Source organism: Dipodomys merriami, unplaced genomic scaffold, assembly GCF_024711535.1.
Source record: "Dipodomys merriami isolate MVZ:Mamm:240054 unplaced genomic scaffold, mDipMer1.0.p SCAF_8, whole genome shotgun sequence".
NCBI classification, from domain to species: domain Eukaryota; kingdom Metazoa; phylum Chordata; class Mammalia; order Rodentia; family Heteromyidae; genus Dipodomys; species Dipodomys merriami.
In genome coordinates, this window is record NW_027206401.1 from 47,920,124 (window position 1) to 47,937,365 (window position 17,242).

General features: G+C 44.4%; 1 protein-coding gene across 4 annotated transcripts in view; it reads right to left on the bottom strand.

Annotated features, from left to right (window-relative positions):
• The window catches only part of Ankrd6 (ankyrin repeat domain 6), a 158,298-nt gene that overhangs the window by 42,739 nt on the left and 98,317 nt on the right, over positions 1 to 17,242 (bottom strand). For all 4 annotated transcript variants that reach the window (XM_070010854.1, XM_070010855.1, XM_070010857.1 and 1 more), the window contains exon 2: positions 12,669 to 12,925. In XM_070010854.1, coding sequence (XP_069866955.1) covers positions 12,669 to 12,788 — 120 coding nt within the window. In that variant the 5' untranslated portion in view covers positions 12,789 to 12,925. The remainder of the gene's footprint in view (positions 1 to 12,668; positions 12,926 to 17,242) is intronic.

Sequence of the window (17,242 nt, forward strand, 5' to 3'; positions counted from 1 at the left end):
AGAGCGCTTGCCTTGCATGCATGAAGCCCTGCATCAAGTACCACATAAACAGAAAAAAAACTGGAAGTTGGCACTGTGGTTCAAGTGGTAAGGTGCTAGCCTTGAGCAAAAGAAGCTCAGGGACAGTGCCCAGGCCCTGAGTTCAAGCCCAGACCTGGCAAAAAAAAAAAAAAAAAAAAATCCCCCAAAGTGCTAGATTCCATTAATGTAGGGTAGGTCCTGAAAAGGCAATGTTAAAGTTCCCAGTGATCCTAGCACACAGCAGAAGCCATGAACCACTGTGGCCCCTTTAATGCTGCAGGGTCCTGGCCAAGCCAAATGATTAGGAGGCAACAGCCCTCAACCAATCAGTGAGAGGCAGGCGCTCAGGGCTGGTTCACTTCTAGGGAAAACAGCGAATAGGGCCTTGAGATGTTGCCAAGCAACAACCACAGAAAAGCAGCCCCACTGTCAACAGTTCTGGGGCACTGGCCTGGAATGGCTTTGTTCAGGCAGGCTGAGCCCTGTGGAAAGGACTCCTTAATGGGAGTCCTTTCCCAGAGAGACTCCGGTGCCAGCAGGCGGCCATAAATTACACTAACAAGTGCCCAGGAAGGGTGTGCATAGAACAAAATGGTCCCTGCTACTTACTTTGAAGAGGCCAACTCTCCCTGCTAGAGTGTGAAGGGAAGGCTCTGTCTAGAACATTCCAGAAGGAAGATTCCTGTTAAGACTGCAATCTGCGGGGCGAAGTTGACAGGGAGCCCAATTTCAAACAACCTTTGAAAGGAACTAGAGATGGTTTGTTTTGTAGCATGTGCTGGGACAGGGGCTCCTTGTAGGGATTTCTTAGGAGACGCCAGGTGGCAGGGAGTGGGGCTAGTGTCATCTGAGATATGCAGCCTACAAAAACAGGCCAGGAAGACTATGGACCCTCCCCCAGCCTGCGGGGGTCCCAGGAGTCAGGCAGGTCACAGCTCCTCCTGTTTGCTTAGGTATCTCAACTCCCACTTGCTATGGGGCCAGGCCTTCAGATCAACAACACCTGTGTCCCATGACGAGTCTAATAGAGCAGAGCTAGACTAATGGCACTGGCTATTGCCCAGCCATTCCCACTCAATCATTCCTAGGATCAGGGTGTCACAGAGACCAGGGCAGAAGCCAAGGGAATAGAAGGGTGGAGAAACTCTGAAGGAAGAGGGGGGCAGGGGAGGTGTAATATTTTCATAATAACAAAGCTGCCTTTTTTCTGGAGATCATGAGAAATATAATAGAGCAGGTCACGCAGTCTCCCTCTCCCCTCCTTCTCTCCTCTCTCCTCTCCCCTCCTTTTCTCCTCTCCCCTCCTTCCCTTTCTCCCCTCTTTCCTCCCTCCCCCTCCTCCTGCCTCCTTCTCTGTGCTGGTCCTGGGGCTTGAACTCAGGCTGTCACTGAGCTTTTGTACTTAAGGCTATTGCTCTACCACTTGAGCCATAGAGGTTTTTTTTGGGGGGGGGTGTGGGGGGGCTTCATTGGAAAGTCTCATAGACTTTCCCGCCTGAGCTGGTTTCGAACCACAATCCTCAGACCTAAGCTTCCTGAGTAGCTAGAATTATAGGCATGAGCCACTGGCACCCAGCACATAGTAAGCCAGGTGAGCAATGTATCTTTTGAGGTGAGCAATGTCTCTGTATATTATCTGAAGCATTAAACAAAGAGGTAAGAAGGCTGTAAGGTGAGTCAAATAAGAGTGGCCCACATTTTAGAAACATTTCTTAAGAGCTTAACTTGAATGAGGACAGTAAGGTTAATAAAGTTTAAATAAAATTTTCAAACTGTCTTCAATCCATGATCCTCAGATCTCAGCCTCTTGAGTAGGTAGGCATTCAAGCATGAGCTGCTGGCACCCAGCTTCCCACTTAGGAAAATAGGACTTTCTCTTTCTCTCTCGCTTTCTCTCTCTCTCCCTCTCTCTCTCCCTCTCCCTCTCTTTCTCTCTCTAGTCAAATGTTAACTCCCCTCTAATGTGATGTCTAGAACCACTTCTCTCTGATAAGGTATATGGTGTTGGCTGATATTCGTGTTTATGCTGCTATGAAAAAAAGCTCCTAGATTTATTGAATTTCAAGCCCCATCTGTGAGTGTCTTGTCAGGACCAGACCTAAGGATTTCATGGGCCTGCCCATGGGCTGGTTGTTTCCCATCCCTGCTCTACTTCAATGAGTGACGTAACACATTTTCATCAGAAAATGAGTAAATTCCTTGGATTTAAAAAAAAATTAGCATCTACAATTTTTTTCTAATCTCAGAGCATAATACTAGGTTAACAGCAATGTAAAATGCAATGGATGCAGATGACAATTTCTGCACCAAGAACCAATATCTAGGTCACACAAGGAGAAGAATACTGGGATAGTTTGCCAACACAATCATCACCAAGCATCCGGAGAAGTGATTCAAATGCATATTTTTGGGAATCAATTAAATGTATCTAACAATTAGATTTTATAAGTAGGAAAATTCCTTTGTAGTTGTATGCCAGTCCTGGGGCTTTAACTCAGGGCCTACGCAGTATCCCTAAGCATTTTTGCTCAAGGCTAGCACTCTACCACTTGAGCCACAGTTCTACTTCTGGTTTTTTGGTGGTTATTTGGAGATAAGAGTCTCATAGACTTTCCTGATTGGAGTGGCTTCAAACCATGATCCCCAGATTTCAGCTTTCTGAGGAGCTAGGATTATAGGCATGAGCCACCAGCATCTGCCTGGAAAATTCCTTTTGAGGTGACTGAGGAACTACCAGGTCTAGGTTTGCTATAGTAAAGTCCACCAGTTTAAAAAAAAAAAAGTGTTTCAAGCATTTTAATTGGCTGTTGAGGATTCTGTCAGCTCCTATTGTCTATCTTAACTGTCTTTTTTTTTTTCTTTTTGGTTGGTTGTGGTGCTTGAACTCAGCCTGGGTACTGCCCCTCTTTGTGCTCAAGGCTAACACTCTGCCATTTGAGCATGGTGCCTTTCCAATTTTTGAATGGTTAACTGAAGATAAGAATCTTCTTTTGTTGTTGTTGTTAGTCCTGGGGCCTGAACTCTGGGCTTGGGCGCTGTCCCTCAGCTCTTCAGCTCAAGGCTAACGCTCTACCACTTCAGCCACAGTGCCACTTCTAGCTTTTTCTGCTGATGTGGTGCTGAGGAATCAAATCCAGGGCCTCATGCATGCGAGGTAAGCACTCTACCACTGAGCCACCTTCCCAGCCCCTTAATTGTTTTTTGTTTTTGTTTTTGTTTTTTGTTGGTCATGGGGCTTGAACTCTGGGCCTGGGCACTGTCCCTCAGCTCTTCAGCTCAAGGCGAGCGCTCTACCACTTGAGCTACAGTGCCACTTCTGGTTTTCTGGTGGTTTATTGGAGATAGGAGTCTCACGGTCTTTCCTGCCTGGGCTGGCTTTGAACCGCGATCCTCAGATCTCAGCCTCCTGAGTAGCTAGGATTACAGGCGTGAGCCACCAGCGCCCAGCCCCCTTAATTGTTTTTAAGTGTAAAATTCATTGGCACTGAGTAAGTTTATGATGCTTACAATCTCAACAACCACTCATCTGTAGATTTTTTTTTTGTCAGTCATGAGGCTTGAACTCTGGGCCTTGGTGCTATCCCTGAGCTCTTCAGCTCAAGGTGAGTGCTCTACCACTTGAGCCACAGCACCACTTCCAGTTTTCTGGAGGTTAACAGGGGTTAAGTGTCTAATGGACTTGCCTGCCCAGGCTGGCTTTGAACTGTGATCCTCAGATCTCAGCCTCTTGAGTAGCTACAATTACAGGTGTGAGCCACCAGTGTCCAACTAGAATTTTTTTTATTATTATTAAATACCTTTTCATTCTTTTTCTTGTCTTATTGCTGTGGCTAGAATTTCTACAACTACACTGAATGAGAGTGGTAAGAGCAGACATTACTGCCTGATTCCTTAGCTTAGCAGAAAAACATTCAGTCTTTTACCCCCAAGTATGATGTGAACTGTAGGGTTTTGTAGGTGCTCTTTATCATATTGAAAAAATTCTCTGTTTCTGGTTTGCTCTAAGTTCTTTTTTTTGGGGGGGGTCCGGTCATGGGGCCTGAACTCTGGGTTTGGGCGCTGTCCCTTAGCTCTTCAGCTCAGTGCTAGCACTCTACCACTTGAGCCACAGCACCACTTCCAGCTTTTTTCTTTTTGTATATGTGGAGGTGAGGAATCGAACCCAGGGCCTCATGCATGCAAGGCAAGCGCTCTACCACTGAGCCACCTTCCCAGCCCTTGCTCTAAGTTCTTAACACTCATGAGTGCTGGATTTTGTCAAATGCTATTTGTACATTTGTTAATATGATCCTTCCCTATGAGAAGTTAGATACCAAAATCCAGAGATGCTAAAGTCTCTGATATAAAATGGAATAGAGCTTTGCCCATAATCTATCCATACATCCTTTACACTGTGAATCATCTCTAGATGAGTTTTATTATACCACATAATTTAAATGTTATAACAACAGTTGGTATACTCTTGTTTAGAGAGTGGTACAACAGCAATATACACAAGACAGTATGTTGGAAATGATCAGTACAACTTGGGGTGGTTGCGAGGGAGGGAAAGTTGGAGAAAAATGAGGGAACGGCTGGAGACATGGCACAAATAATACAGTGCCTGCCCAGCAAGCATGAGGCTCTAAATCCAAATCTCAGCACACCAAAAGTAACTGAAAATAAGTGAAGCATAATTATTGCTTCTGACTCTAAGTCTCATTTATGAAGAAAATTTCTAGGACCCAAGAGGGGCCTAGATCAAATATTTTTGATCTTGGTTAGTTGAATCTAAATGTGGCATCTGGAGCTTATTGAGAGACAATCGCTATCTTTTTTGTTAGTCCATTACCGATGGACCAAATGTTTGGGCCTGCCCCCTCTCCCCAGCACAAATTCATATGTTAAAGCTCTAAGCTTCAGTGTAATAGTACTTGAAGATGGGGTCCTTGGGAGGTATTTAGGTCTAGATGAAGTCCTGAGCATGGGCCTCCCATGAACATCCTTATTAGACGGAGGAGAGGGAGGGAGAGCCCTTCTCTCTCCATTCTTTCCTCTCCACCACAACAGAACACAGAGAAAAGGTGCCATTTATAATCCAGAGGAGCCCTTGCCAGGAACTGAATCTGCCGTACAAGCCACACTTACAGAGCATTTTGTGATATTGTTACACTTGCCTGGTCTCAAGGACCTGTTGATGTGCAGATTACAGTGGACTTAGCGAGACACCAAAATTGGAATAAATGTCACTTGATCACGGTAGATCTGTTTCCCACATTGCTCAATTCAACAGAAACAGGCTAAAAAAAAAGCAGAGCAGCACAGTGGCCACCCACTTAACCATGTACCCCACGTCGCTGATTTAGAACAACCTAAACATCCAGTAGCCAACTCTCAGTGGAGACAAACCCACAGGCCTGCTGGAAAAAGAATTTTCATTCTCTAAACACGCTCCTGGCTTCATTTAATTTCTGAAACCCAAATCATGACAGCTGAAGAGAAACAGGAATGAGAAGGAAAACTATGGAGAGACATTCATAGGATTCACTAGCAGGCCATCTGCCCCAGCTCCAAGCAGAGACCCAGGGGGCAACTGGGTAGCTGTGAAAGCTCCCTCCTCTCTGGATAATCATTTCATTGTATCAGAACAAGGGCTGGAAGAAGGAAATCCCTGTGGGCAGGGAACAGGCCGGAGAGAGAACTAAAAAGCTTGGAACGGGTTCTGAAGTCCGTTCCTGAAGTTCTAAGGCTTGCTGCCCTCAAATACAGTTTTCTTTCCATAGTGCCAGACACATCAGAGTCACCCCATGTTCACTCCTTCTCGATCTCAAAGGTCATTCCTCTTTTGTCCAAAGAGCATCTCCTGAGCACCTTTCTGGTCCACAAGCTCAATGTGGTAACTGAACACTTACTGAGCCTTTCACCTTATTGACCTAATACTATTTCTGTACACTGTCTGGTCGACAAGCTACACAACCCACAGCATATATCCATGCTCAGAACTGAGACTTTTATTTCCTGTTACTAAACTGGTTATTAGTTTCAATGATGAGATTCAGAATATCATGAGTTCATGCTATTGTACAAAGAGCACCATGACTTCCAGATGGTAACCACTGGCACAGTCCAGTGTCCCAGAGGTGGTAGTGTCCTAGCCCCACCTCCCAAGGCTTTCAGACCTTGGAAGAAGTAGCTGCAGCACTCTGTGGTTCTCCCCCTGGATGCTGCATCCCAAACCAGTCAGGTCAGAGCTTTTGAGTGCATGTCTGGGTAGAAAGGATTTTTTTGTTTGTTTTAGGCATTCCATGAGATCCCATTTTCAGTCAATACTGAGAACTGCTGACCCAAAGGAATTCCAAGAAGATGTGAGCCTTTGCAGACAATGGAGTCCAGGAAGGAAATGGTCATCACACTAATCAGAGCTACAAAGTCCTTTCTTCAAGGTACTAAGTGCCTTGTAGGATTGCATCACTCCATCACGGCTTAAGGAGGCCGCAGACCCAGCCAGGTCTCAGAGGAGGTCATTGTGATTTACTGACTCTTTCTTTGTAAGTAAAAATTGTGAAAGATTTTTAAGTGGATGGCAAGTACTTAGAGATAGTGTGACATGTTGGCTACATGGGGTTTTGGGGAAAGGACAATGCGGGGGTGGGGCTGGTATCTAATGTGTTCAAAGCATTAAGAGTTTGGGAAGACGAAAAAAGTTCTGTGAATGTACTTAATGCCACTACACTGTGCAGTAATTAACTATGATCCAGATCATATGCTGTTAGGTATATTTAATATAATTTAAAAATTAAAACTAAGCTGGGCACTGGTGGTTCTGTAATCCTAGCTGCTGCTACTCAGGAGGCTGAGATGGGAGGACTGTAATTCTTAAACCTGGGGAAGAAGGTTTGTGAGACTCTTGTCTCCAGTTAGCCACCAGGAAACCAAAAGTAGCATTGTGGCTCAAAGTGGTAGAGCGCTAACCTTGAGCAAAAAAACTCAAGGACAGCATCTAGGCCCTGAGTTCAAACCCCATAACCACTACCAACAAAACGTTGACACTAAAAATGGGTGAGGAGGTAAATTTGATCAAAGTACATTATATGCAAATATGAAAAAATATCATAATAAAATCCCTTTGCACAGTTAATATATACTAATAAGAAAAAAAGGAAAGAAAAAAAAAGAACCAAATGTGCAAGAGAAATGATCTGTGAAGGTTCCTTCACAGATATCGAGCTTTCAGGGTGTCTCTGAGTCTTTCATTATGTCTGAGCTGCTGAACAACTCTGAATTGTCAATCACCAATGATGATGCTAAGGGAAGATTCAGTAGATTTGGTAGATGTTAGCCAGATTGTGGGATTCCAGATGTGAGATTAGCCTCCTCTCCATCCATCAGACACTCCCTCCAATTCCTAGGCAGCTGGCCCTAGAACACAACCCAGAGGAAGGTCTATGGGACCCAGGCTGAAGTGAAGAGGAACAACTGCCAAACAGAAATCACAGGAGTACAGGAGTTCCTGAAGAGAAGGCTAGAAAGAGGAGAAGGACAGAGGGAAGAAGAGTTAATCAGAAGGAGACAGTGATGATGTTCCATTGGTCATAGTAGTTTTCTTTTTCTTTTTTGTGCTTGTACTGGGTCTTGAATTCAAGCACTTGCTTGGCTTTTTCACTCAATACGGATGTCTACATCTTGAGCCACAGCTTCACTTCTGGCTTTTTGATGGCTAATTGGAGATAAGAGTTTCTCAGACTTGTCTGCCCAGGGTTGGCTTTGAATCATGACCCTTTCTAATCTTAGCCTCCTGAGTAGCTAAGATTACAGGCATAAGCCACTGGCACCTGGCTGGTTCACAGTGTTCATGTAGACTGTGTTGAACAGGCCCCTCACACATGGTTGGAGGAGTGTAAACTGTCACAGCTTCTATGCAGAGCATTTGGGCACTAGCTGTCATTACAAGAGGCCCCGCGCACATGCATACACACATCTGGACCCAGCATGACCCCTTAGAGAAATTCATCCCACAAATAGATCACACTATGCAATAAGATCTCAGAACAAAATGGGTCCCCACGGCATAATTTGTGAGAGCATTACATGAATATGACCTAAATGTCCATCAAAAGATGATCAGATAAACAAGTAGTGGCGGAAACATACGCTATTGAATAGAACAAAGAAGTGTGTGTGTAGCATCCTATAATTTGCCTTAACAAGGAGAAACATAGAGAGCTACATCTGGTTGCGTGTCTGTGCATGCACTATCTCCAGGAAAACTGAAGAACAGGTAGCAGAAGGTGCCTTCGGCAAGGAAATTGGTGTGTGTGTGTGTGTGTGTGTGTGTGTGTGTGTGTGTGTGTGTGTGTGTGTGTGTGTGTGTGTGTGTGTGTGTGTGTGTGTGTGTGTGTGTGTGTGTGTGTGTGTGTGTGTGTGTGTGTGTGTGTGTGTGTGTGTGTGTGTGTGTGTGTGTGTGTGTGTGTGTGTGTGTGTGTGTGTGTGTGTGTGTGTGTGTGTGTACAGCAAGAAGGAATGCCGTCAGCCTTTGTACTTCTTATTAGAACCATTGCTTCAGCACAGGACGTAAAGTGTCAATCTTTAAAAAAAATAAATGTATAGAGTCCTTTGGAAGATACATGCTGTATACACCTTTTCTCTAGTGAAAGTTTTCATGTGCCCAATGACTTGAACACATCTTCTTTTCCCACCACACATTCTTAGAAACCAGAAGCTTAAATCAATAGACCAGCAGCAGGACCATGACATGTACCTCTCTTTCCAGGCTCTGGCCTGCATCCCCAAGGTCCACTCAACTGGAAGGAAAGTGTGGCCCTTTAGAAGGAAGCATTAAATTTTTGAGGAATACTTTTTGTTTGTTTGTTTTAGGGATTTTCGTTCTAGAAATCTACCCAATTTGTATATCCACTGTAGAACATATAGCAGTAGACAATACAAACTTGTAGGCAATCCAACTGCCCAGAAGTGACTGGATAACAATATATGCAGCTATGCAAAATAATGGGAGACCACAGGGGTGTTTTAACAAATAATTAGATCTATGTTCAACAATCTCTCAGATTAATACAGTAAGTAAAAGGGTTATTTGGTACAACATAGGCCTATTTTTAAGTAAATCTGATTTTGTATACATATATATTTATATATTTCTACAAAGATAAACAAAACTATTTCTTGGAATGGGAAGATTATACTTAGGAAAAGAAAGGGAAAAGGGTTAAGTATGGTGGTACACACCATACCTGAGGGAGAGGTAAAAGGATCACCATTCAAAGCCACTAGGGGTCAAAAATTAAGATCTTAACAAAAGCAAACTAAAGCAGCCAGGCACTGTGGCTCAAGTCTGTAATCCTAGCTACTCAGAAGACTGAAATCTGAGGATTGCAGTTCAAAGCCAGCCTGGACAGGAAAGTCTGTGAGACTCTTATCTCCAATAAACCACTCAGAAAACTGGAAGTGGCGCTGTGGCTCAAGTGGTAGAGTGCTCACCCTGAGCTGAAGCACTGAGGGACAGTGCCCAGGCCCAGAGTTCAAGCCCCATGACCAACAAAAATAAATAAATAAATAAATAAATAAATAAATAAAGCAAAAAGTCCCTTGATTGCCATCTTAGTCATCACTGTACCCTAGTATACAGGTTGTCTAACACATCACTTAACAATGATCCTAAAGCACAAAAATAGTGACCCTGGCAATTTTATCACAGTATACTGTCACAATTATTCTATCTCATTATGGGTTATTGCTTACTTTATTGTGTCTAACTTATAAATCATGCTTTCAAGACAGGTATGTGTGTATAAACAACATAGCTCAATTGGGGACTAGTATTATAATGAAGCTTCCGTAATCCATTGGGGTCTTAGAATGTATGTATCCCCCAACAGAGAAAGGAGGGCCACTCTATTTGCATAAAAATGTATTGGTAGTAACCCATAAAAAAGCATGAAGTACTGCCCCACAATACCAAGTGGATGAACCTTGAAAATATTATGCTAAGTAAAGGAAGTCAGAAATAAACACTTCTGTATTTTTACAATTCTGTTTATAGGCCATGTTCAAAAAAGGTAAAATGACAGAGACAGCAAGTAGATTCATGGCTCCCAGTAGCTGCAATGGAAATGGGCAGTGATAGCTACTGGGTAAAGTTTCTTACTGGGATGATAGCATTCTAAAATTCAGATGTGGTTCTCAGGCTGTCAAAACAACAGAAATTAGTTTCTCACAATTCTGGAGGTGGAGAAGTTGAAGAACGGGGTGCCAATCTGATTGGGTCTTGCTGACAACGCCCTTCTCTGAATCTATCTTCACATCTCAGGAATGATGGAGTAAAGGTTCATGGTGTCTCTGTTTCTAAGGATACTCATCTCTTCATGAGGGCCCCATCTTCATGACTGGCCTGGAACCTGTTATGTACTGAGGCTGGCTTGACTTTGTCATCCTTCTGCGCTGATCTCTCAAGGACTAGGATTACAAGTATGCACCACCATGCCTGGCTAGGGGTTACAGCTTTAATTTACAAACTTTGAAGGAAAACAATTTAGTCCACAGCAGTGGTGATCACGACTGCATATACTTTTTACATATACTAGAAATTATTGAATTGTACAATTGAAAATGAGCAGGCTTTGGTATGTAAAGCATACCTCAATAGAGCTGTGGGGTAGTTTTTTTTTCTCTTTCATATCCCAAAGCAAAAGATAAAGCCTGTTTTTAAAGAGGCATTGTGCTGTCTTAAATAAGTTACTATTGTTAGAACAATCCTAGAAAGTTGGCATTATTATTGTCTCATAGATAAGGAAACTGAGGCTCCGACAAGTAGCAACTAGAACAATTAGCCAAAAAGCAAAGTTAAGCTGAGTACTGGTGGCTCACACCTGTCAAACTAGCAGCTCAGGAGGCTGAGATGTGAGGACTATGGTTCAAAGCCAGCCTGGGCAGGAAAGTCCATGAGACTTTTTTTTTTGCCGGTCATGGGGCTTGAACTCAAGGAATGAACACTGTCCCTGAGCTTTTGTGCTCAAGACTAGTGCTCCACCACTTTGAGCCACTGTACCACTTTCAGTTTCCTGGTGGTTAATTGGGGATAAGAATCTTATACTTTCCTGCCCAGGCTGACTTCAAACCAAGATCCTCAGATCTCAGCCTCCTGAATAGCTATGATTACAGGCATAGCCACCAGAGCCTGAATCCATGAGACTCATCTCCAATTAATCACAGAAAAGGCTGGAAGCGGATCTGCAGCTCAAGCGACAGAGCACTAGAAGCTCAGAGACAGTATCCAGGCCCAGAGTTCATGCCCTAAGAGCAACAAATAAAATAAACTCACTGGACACCACATTGAAAATGAACTATACAAATGGTGGGTGGGATGGGAGGGAAAAACTGGGAGAGATCCAGGGAAGGGGTGACATTGTCCAAAAGGAAATGTACTCTGCCTGATTTATATAACTGTAATCCTTCTAATAAAGCTTTTATTTTTTAAAAAGAGAAGGGGAAAAGTGGAGAGCTGAACAGGATGCATTGTTTACATGTGTGGAAATGTCACAGTGAAATCCCTCTTGTACAACCAATGCATGCTAATAATCAGTAGCAAAAAAAAATTTAAAAATCTGAAAAAGCAAAGTTAAAAGCTGTGAGCATGTGTTTTAACTAGAGAGCTCACCCACTGCCTGTTGCCTAGGTCTACTATGGGCAGACAAAGGAAGGCCTGAGAAGTCTCCCTTCCCCTTCAGTTATACACAACTGTGTACAAGCAGAACACTGTTGAGCTCCCTGGCAATCCTGAAATGTTCCTGCTTTTTTTTTCCCCTCTAGAGCCCCACTGAGCAATATAGAGAGCACACGTGAGTATCCCAAAAGGAGAACAGTCCCTCTCCAGCCCAGAGTCAAGAGCTACCAGGTAGTACTATTTCTGTGTAGTGGTCTGCACAGGAGGGAGAGGGCTTGGAGGCACATTCCATGGGTTCAATGTTACAAGGTGCTTGTCTACCTGGGCAGTTACTCAAGCCTCTTTCTTCAAAGCAGGAAGGAGCAATAGTGAATGGTGAACAGTGTTCAGAGCAACACTGGGGAATGACAAGTTTCCCATCTTTGACAGTGTATGTGAACTTGAACACCTAACTGTACCAAGCCTGTCTTTTCTTGGCCATATTATAGAAGTGTCTTTGGCCAGTATGCACCCTTGCCTATCCTGGTATTAACTGCTGGTGAGGATAAACAATGTCCTGTCACACATCATCCCTGGCCCACATGAAATCAGGGCCCATCCGTGGTGGTGGGTGATCTGGTCGGGTCTAGGTCATCACTTTATAGATGGTGATAGACCCTGCAGAGAAGCCCTTCCCCAATTGCATATTGGCCCAGCAACCCTCTATCAAGTAAGCTTTTGTGACCCAACTCCCAACAGATCTGTTTGACTAAAAAAGTAGGGAAGAAAAAGCCACACTGTGATTTTAGACTATCCAATGCTAATGACAAATTAGTGTATTCGAAAGATAGCAATGAAAGTATTTTTAATTCTTTCTCCTCAAATCTCCACCGCTGAACTAAAAACCAAATTCTTTAAAAGCTGAACCAAATGACAGTGCTTTGGACAATGGGGCCAGAGGTAGACTATTCCCGGAGAATGGGTACAGGGTGTTGTTTTTTTCTCTCGTTACCTTGGTAACCGCTACCTTGGCGCCCTTGTTGATGAGCTGAACCACATTCTCTGCTTGGCCTTTGTACGCAGCTATGAGAAGGCGTTCTGACAGCGCAGCGACCGCATCCTGCTGGCTCATGAATTAGCACAGAAAGAGGTTCAGCGGGTGCCCAAGTTCCTTCTGCTCAACACGAAGCCACTGGTCCAGGCTGGCTGGCCCGGGGAACGATGCGCACAGTCATTGAAGGTGCCTTATGACTAGGCCATCTTCAGGACCTATAGTTAAAAGCAAAGCTGCCATCAGTGTTACTCCCCATACAAGGTGGATCATGCCTTTCCTCCAGTTCGGGGCAGTCTGCTGGTTGCAAGCTGCAGGGGAGAGAAACTGGAGCAATAGGACACGGACGTATGCTCCCCACATAACTTCTGAATGGAAAGAGTAGCAAGTACCAGCCCTCCTCCCATCCTCCCTCTTCCCTGAGAGTCATGGCTCTGCACTTCTGTCCTGGGTAGAAGAGGCCTGGATATAACCACCTCCCCACCCATACCTCCCAGTTCATACACCTGTCTACAGCAGGGACTGGGATGTGTACCTGAGAAGCCCACTGCCTTCTGCACTGGATTTTGTGGGTATAGCAAGATTAACATGCAGACTATTCCCCAAGCGGGTTGGATATGAGTGAACCAGGCCCTAACTGGTAGAGTGTCTCCTTGGGGTTTTCTATACCATGTACTGTAATTCTCTTCATTCTTTCTGCCTATAAACAGCATAGTTTTCTGAGTTCTGGAACAGGTCAGGGAGTAGTAGGCACAGGCCTGGGCAGACTCCTGGTTCCAGTTAGCTAAAACCATCCATGTTGGAAAGAAAGTGGCAAGGAGTTTCCTTGCTTAATGGAAGAAAATCAATGGGCCACTGAAGCCACCCATCAGACAGCATGCCCTGATTGAAGGTCATGCTCAGTATCAAAGTTAGGCTGTTCCCTCCACCAAAGGATCAAATGAACTTTCTAAAGCCTCATATGTAGCTCACATCTCGATTCCCAGCATTAGGGAGGCTAAGGTAGGAGGACTCTGTGTTTGAAACTAGAGGACTGAGCTACAGAGAAAGTTTCAAGGCCAGCTTGGGGTACATAGCAAGACCTTGCTTCTAAAACATAATCTAGGGGCTGGGAAGGTGGCTCAGTGGTAGAGCGCTTGCCTTGCATGCATGACGCCCTGGGTTCGATTCCTCAGCACCACATCAGCAAAAAGACAAAAGCAGGAAGTGGTGCTGTGGCTCAAGTGGTAGAGCGCTAACCTTGAGCTGAAGAGCTGAGGGACAGAGCCCAGGCCCAGAGTTCAGGCCCCACGACTGGACCCAAAAAACAAAACAACAACAAAAAACCAATCTAATCCTCTTTTGCTAGAGGAACAAGGACTTCTTTTTAAGATGTACATGTTAAAAATACCAATGTACACAAATGGAAAGAAAATGCTGTCTCAAATGAATACCATTTTACCATCCTCCAACCTTGATCATGTCCTTGCACATATTCTAATTTGAAGATCTGAAAGATTCCATTGATTCCAGGCCAACTCAACAACCTTTCAATCTCTAAAGACTAAGGAATAGGCCAGGACATGGCTAGAAAGGCCTGAGCCAGATTGGGTCCAACCAAGTCACGTAAATGGTCAACTACGCTGAGGGGCAGGGACTGAGGTTAAATGCCTGTATAGAAGCAATCTAGAACATTCTCTCCCGGGACTGCAGTGGGAGTAAAAATGGTATTCCATTATGGAAAGTGGGGCCAAATGTAAATATTGTGAGTTTAGAGATAATTCTTATCTCCCTACCCCCTGCCAACTTGTTTATCTTTTTTTTTCTTTTTGTTCTCCATCTGCTGCCCAAAATGCAGACACCAAAAACAAGAAAAGAGAGAAAGAACTGGTAAACTGCTCAGTTTCTGTTCGACAGGCTAACTGGAAATACATGCATATATATATATGAATGTATGTGTATATATATATACATATATATATATATATATATATATATATATATATTCAGTTCAGGGAATTGAACCCATGGCCTTCCACATGCTAGGCAAGCACTGTATCACTAAGGTATACACTCAGACAAGAGAAAGCTCTTCATCTCACAAAAAGCCAGTCTACACAGGAGGCTGAGATCTGAGGATCACAGTTTGAAGCCAGCCTAGGCAAGAAGTCTGTAAAACTCTTATCTCCAATAAACTACCCCCAAAAAGCTGGAAGTGGAGCTGTGGCTCAAGTGGTAGAGTGCTAGCCTTGAGCAGAAGAAGCCCAGTGACAGTGCCTAGGCCCTGAGATCAAACGCCAGGACTGGCACACACACACACACACACAAATGGTCAATGAAAGAATAAAGCTGAAACTCAGAGCATCGAGAAATGGAACTAGGAATGCCTTTGGAAATTCACAAAGCCATGCTAAATAACTGGTCCAGCTGAGCCTTCTGTTGTCCACACTGTGATCCATATGGAATTGGTTTGTCTTTATCAACATAGGGTCTACTGTCTCTTTTAATTCAGATAATATGCAATATACCCAACCTAATTACACTGAGTTTCTTCTCTGTTTGTCCAAATACAGGCCCAAATGCAGGGAAATATATACTCACTGCCCTGACTTCCTGAATGATCTTCCTCTCATACCCCTACATTCTTCCCCTTCATCTATTATCTCTATACCCCTTCTCCATTCCATTCCGTAACTGTGATTGCATTGGGCATTTGTGACAAGGATGATGGTTCAGTTCATACAGATCCATCAACATGACTAAGATGCCACTCCACAGCTCTAAGGGTTAGGATCTCTGCTGCAGCCTCTGCACAGGCCATCAGCTGAGGTCACAAGCTCCACTCCAGTGGCAGTCCAGTGGCTCGGCAAAAGATGCCAGGTCCGTGCAGCTCTGGGAAAACCGATTAAGTCATTTCACTCCCCCCTTCCTGTCTCCTGCAACACATGTAGCCTCTCAGACACAGACACCAAAGCCCCGAGTTCTGATGGCCAGAGCTGCAGGCTTGAGATAGTCTTATTCAGACAACTACAATTGCTAAACAGCTCTTTGCAAGTTCTGCCGTATCACTTGTTTTTGTTTTTGATGGTAAGAGAATGCTGGCTAGCTAGCAATGTCCAATCATTTTCTGTCTCTCAGTTATAATTACTTACTCCATCCCACCACACACAACACACTGAATGCTTCTGGGACAGGTCACACCCCCTCCCATGTTCCCCTTTCCATCCCACCCCAGTGTACAGAAAACTGCCAGAAGATCTGAAGCTAAATTCCAGGCTTCTCATTCCCATGGGCTGCTGACACCATCTCTTGTGTGCTTAGACATCTCAAGCTCTTTTTCAATTTTAGTAGTCTCTCTGCTAGGGCTTCCAGCGCTCACCCAGAGGTACAGTCACCCACACAGTGGGCATGGAATAGGGGAGGGGTCTAGCTTCCTGTTACTTCCTGGTCCCTCCAAGTGAGAAGATACTTTGCTTCTCATCTAATGCCTAGGAGTCAGCAAATCAGGAGGACAAGAGGGATAGAGGTACCCTGCTCCGGCAATGAATGGAGAGAAGAGGAGGAATACAACAGTGCTAACTAGTCCACAAGCAGTGAACTGAATTCTACTGCCAACCTGTTGGGTAACCTGGCTGACATAGCCCCATTCCCTCATTAAATCTGAGCCTCCTCTTCCAAGTAGATAGCTATCACTGAAAACATTTCCAAGGTGGGGGGTAGGCAGTGGCTCCCACCTATAATCCTAGCTACTCAGGAGCTTGAGATTTAAGGATCACAGTTTGAAGCCAACCTGAGCAGGAAAAGTCTATGGGACTTTAATCACCAATTCACCATCAAGAAGCTGAAAACAAAACTAAACTAAGGAATAGTACCCAGAATACCCAGGCCCTGAGTTCAAGCCTCTATACTGGCACACGCGCACACATGCACACATACACACATACATACACATACACACACACACACACACACACACACACACACACACACACACACACACACACACACACACACACACACACACACACACTTCCTATTGGTAGCAGTGAGAGATTTCTTCTGTCTATGTCTATCGATTACAATGCTTAATTCTCACAATGCACTGGAGGAAAACCTTAAACAACAAACATGCTGCCCATTCTTTGACCAGAAAGGACAGAAACTCACAAGCTCACAATGAGCACATTGCAGTGGAAAGGGATTTCCTTTGCTAAGGCAGATTCCTCTATCTCCTCCCAGCCCCCCAACCCCACCCCATTTTCATCACACTCCAATCTGCCGATTCTTTTGTCTCCTCATGAATGCCAGCTCCACACAGCTGCTTCGTTTGTGATGCCATAGGTTTTCTGTTAACAGCAAAAGGTCTTTAAGGTTTGCATTTTCTGTTTTCTCATGGATTTATTTGCAGCAAAGTCTCCTGGTGCCCACATCCTAAAACACTACATTCAGTCACCTTGAGCCCTTCAAACAAATGCCCCAGCCAGGCATTATGCAAGCCCACCCCCTCCCCCAACCCTCTCATCCTCCAGACAGCGCACAAGAACCAAGAGACAGCT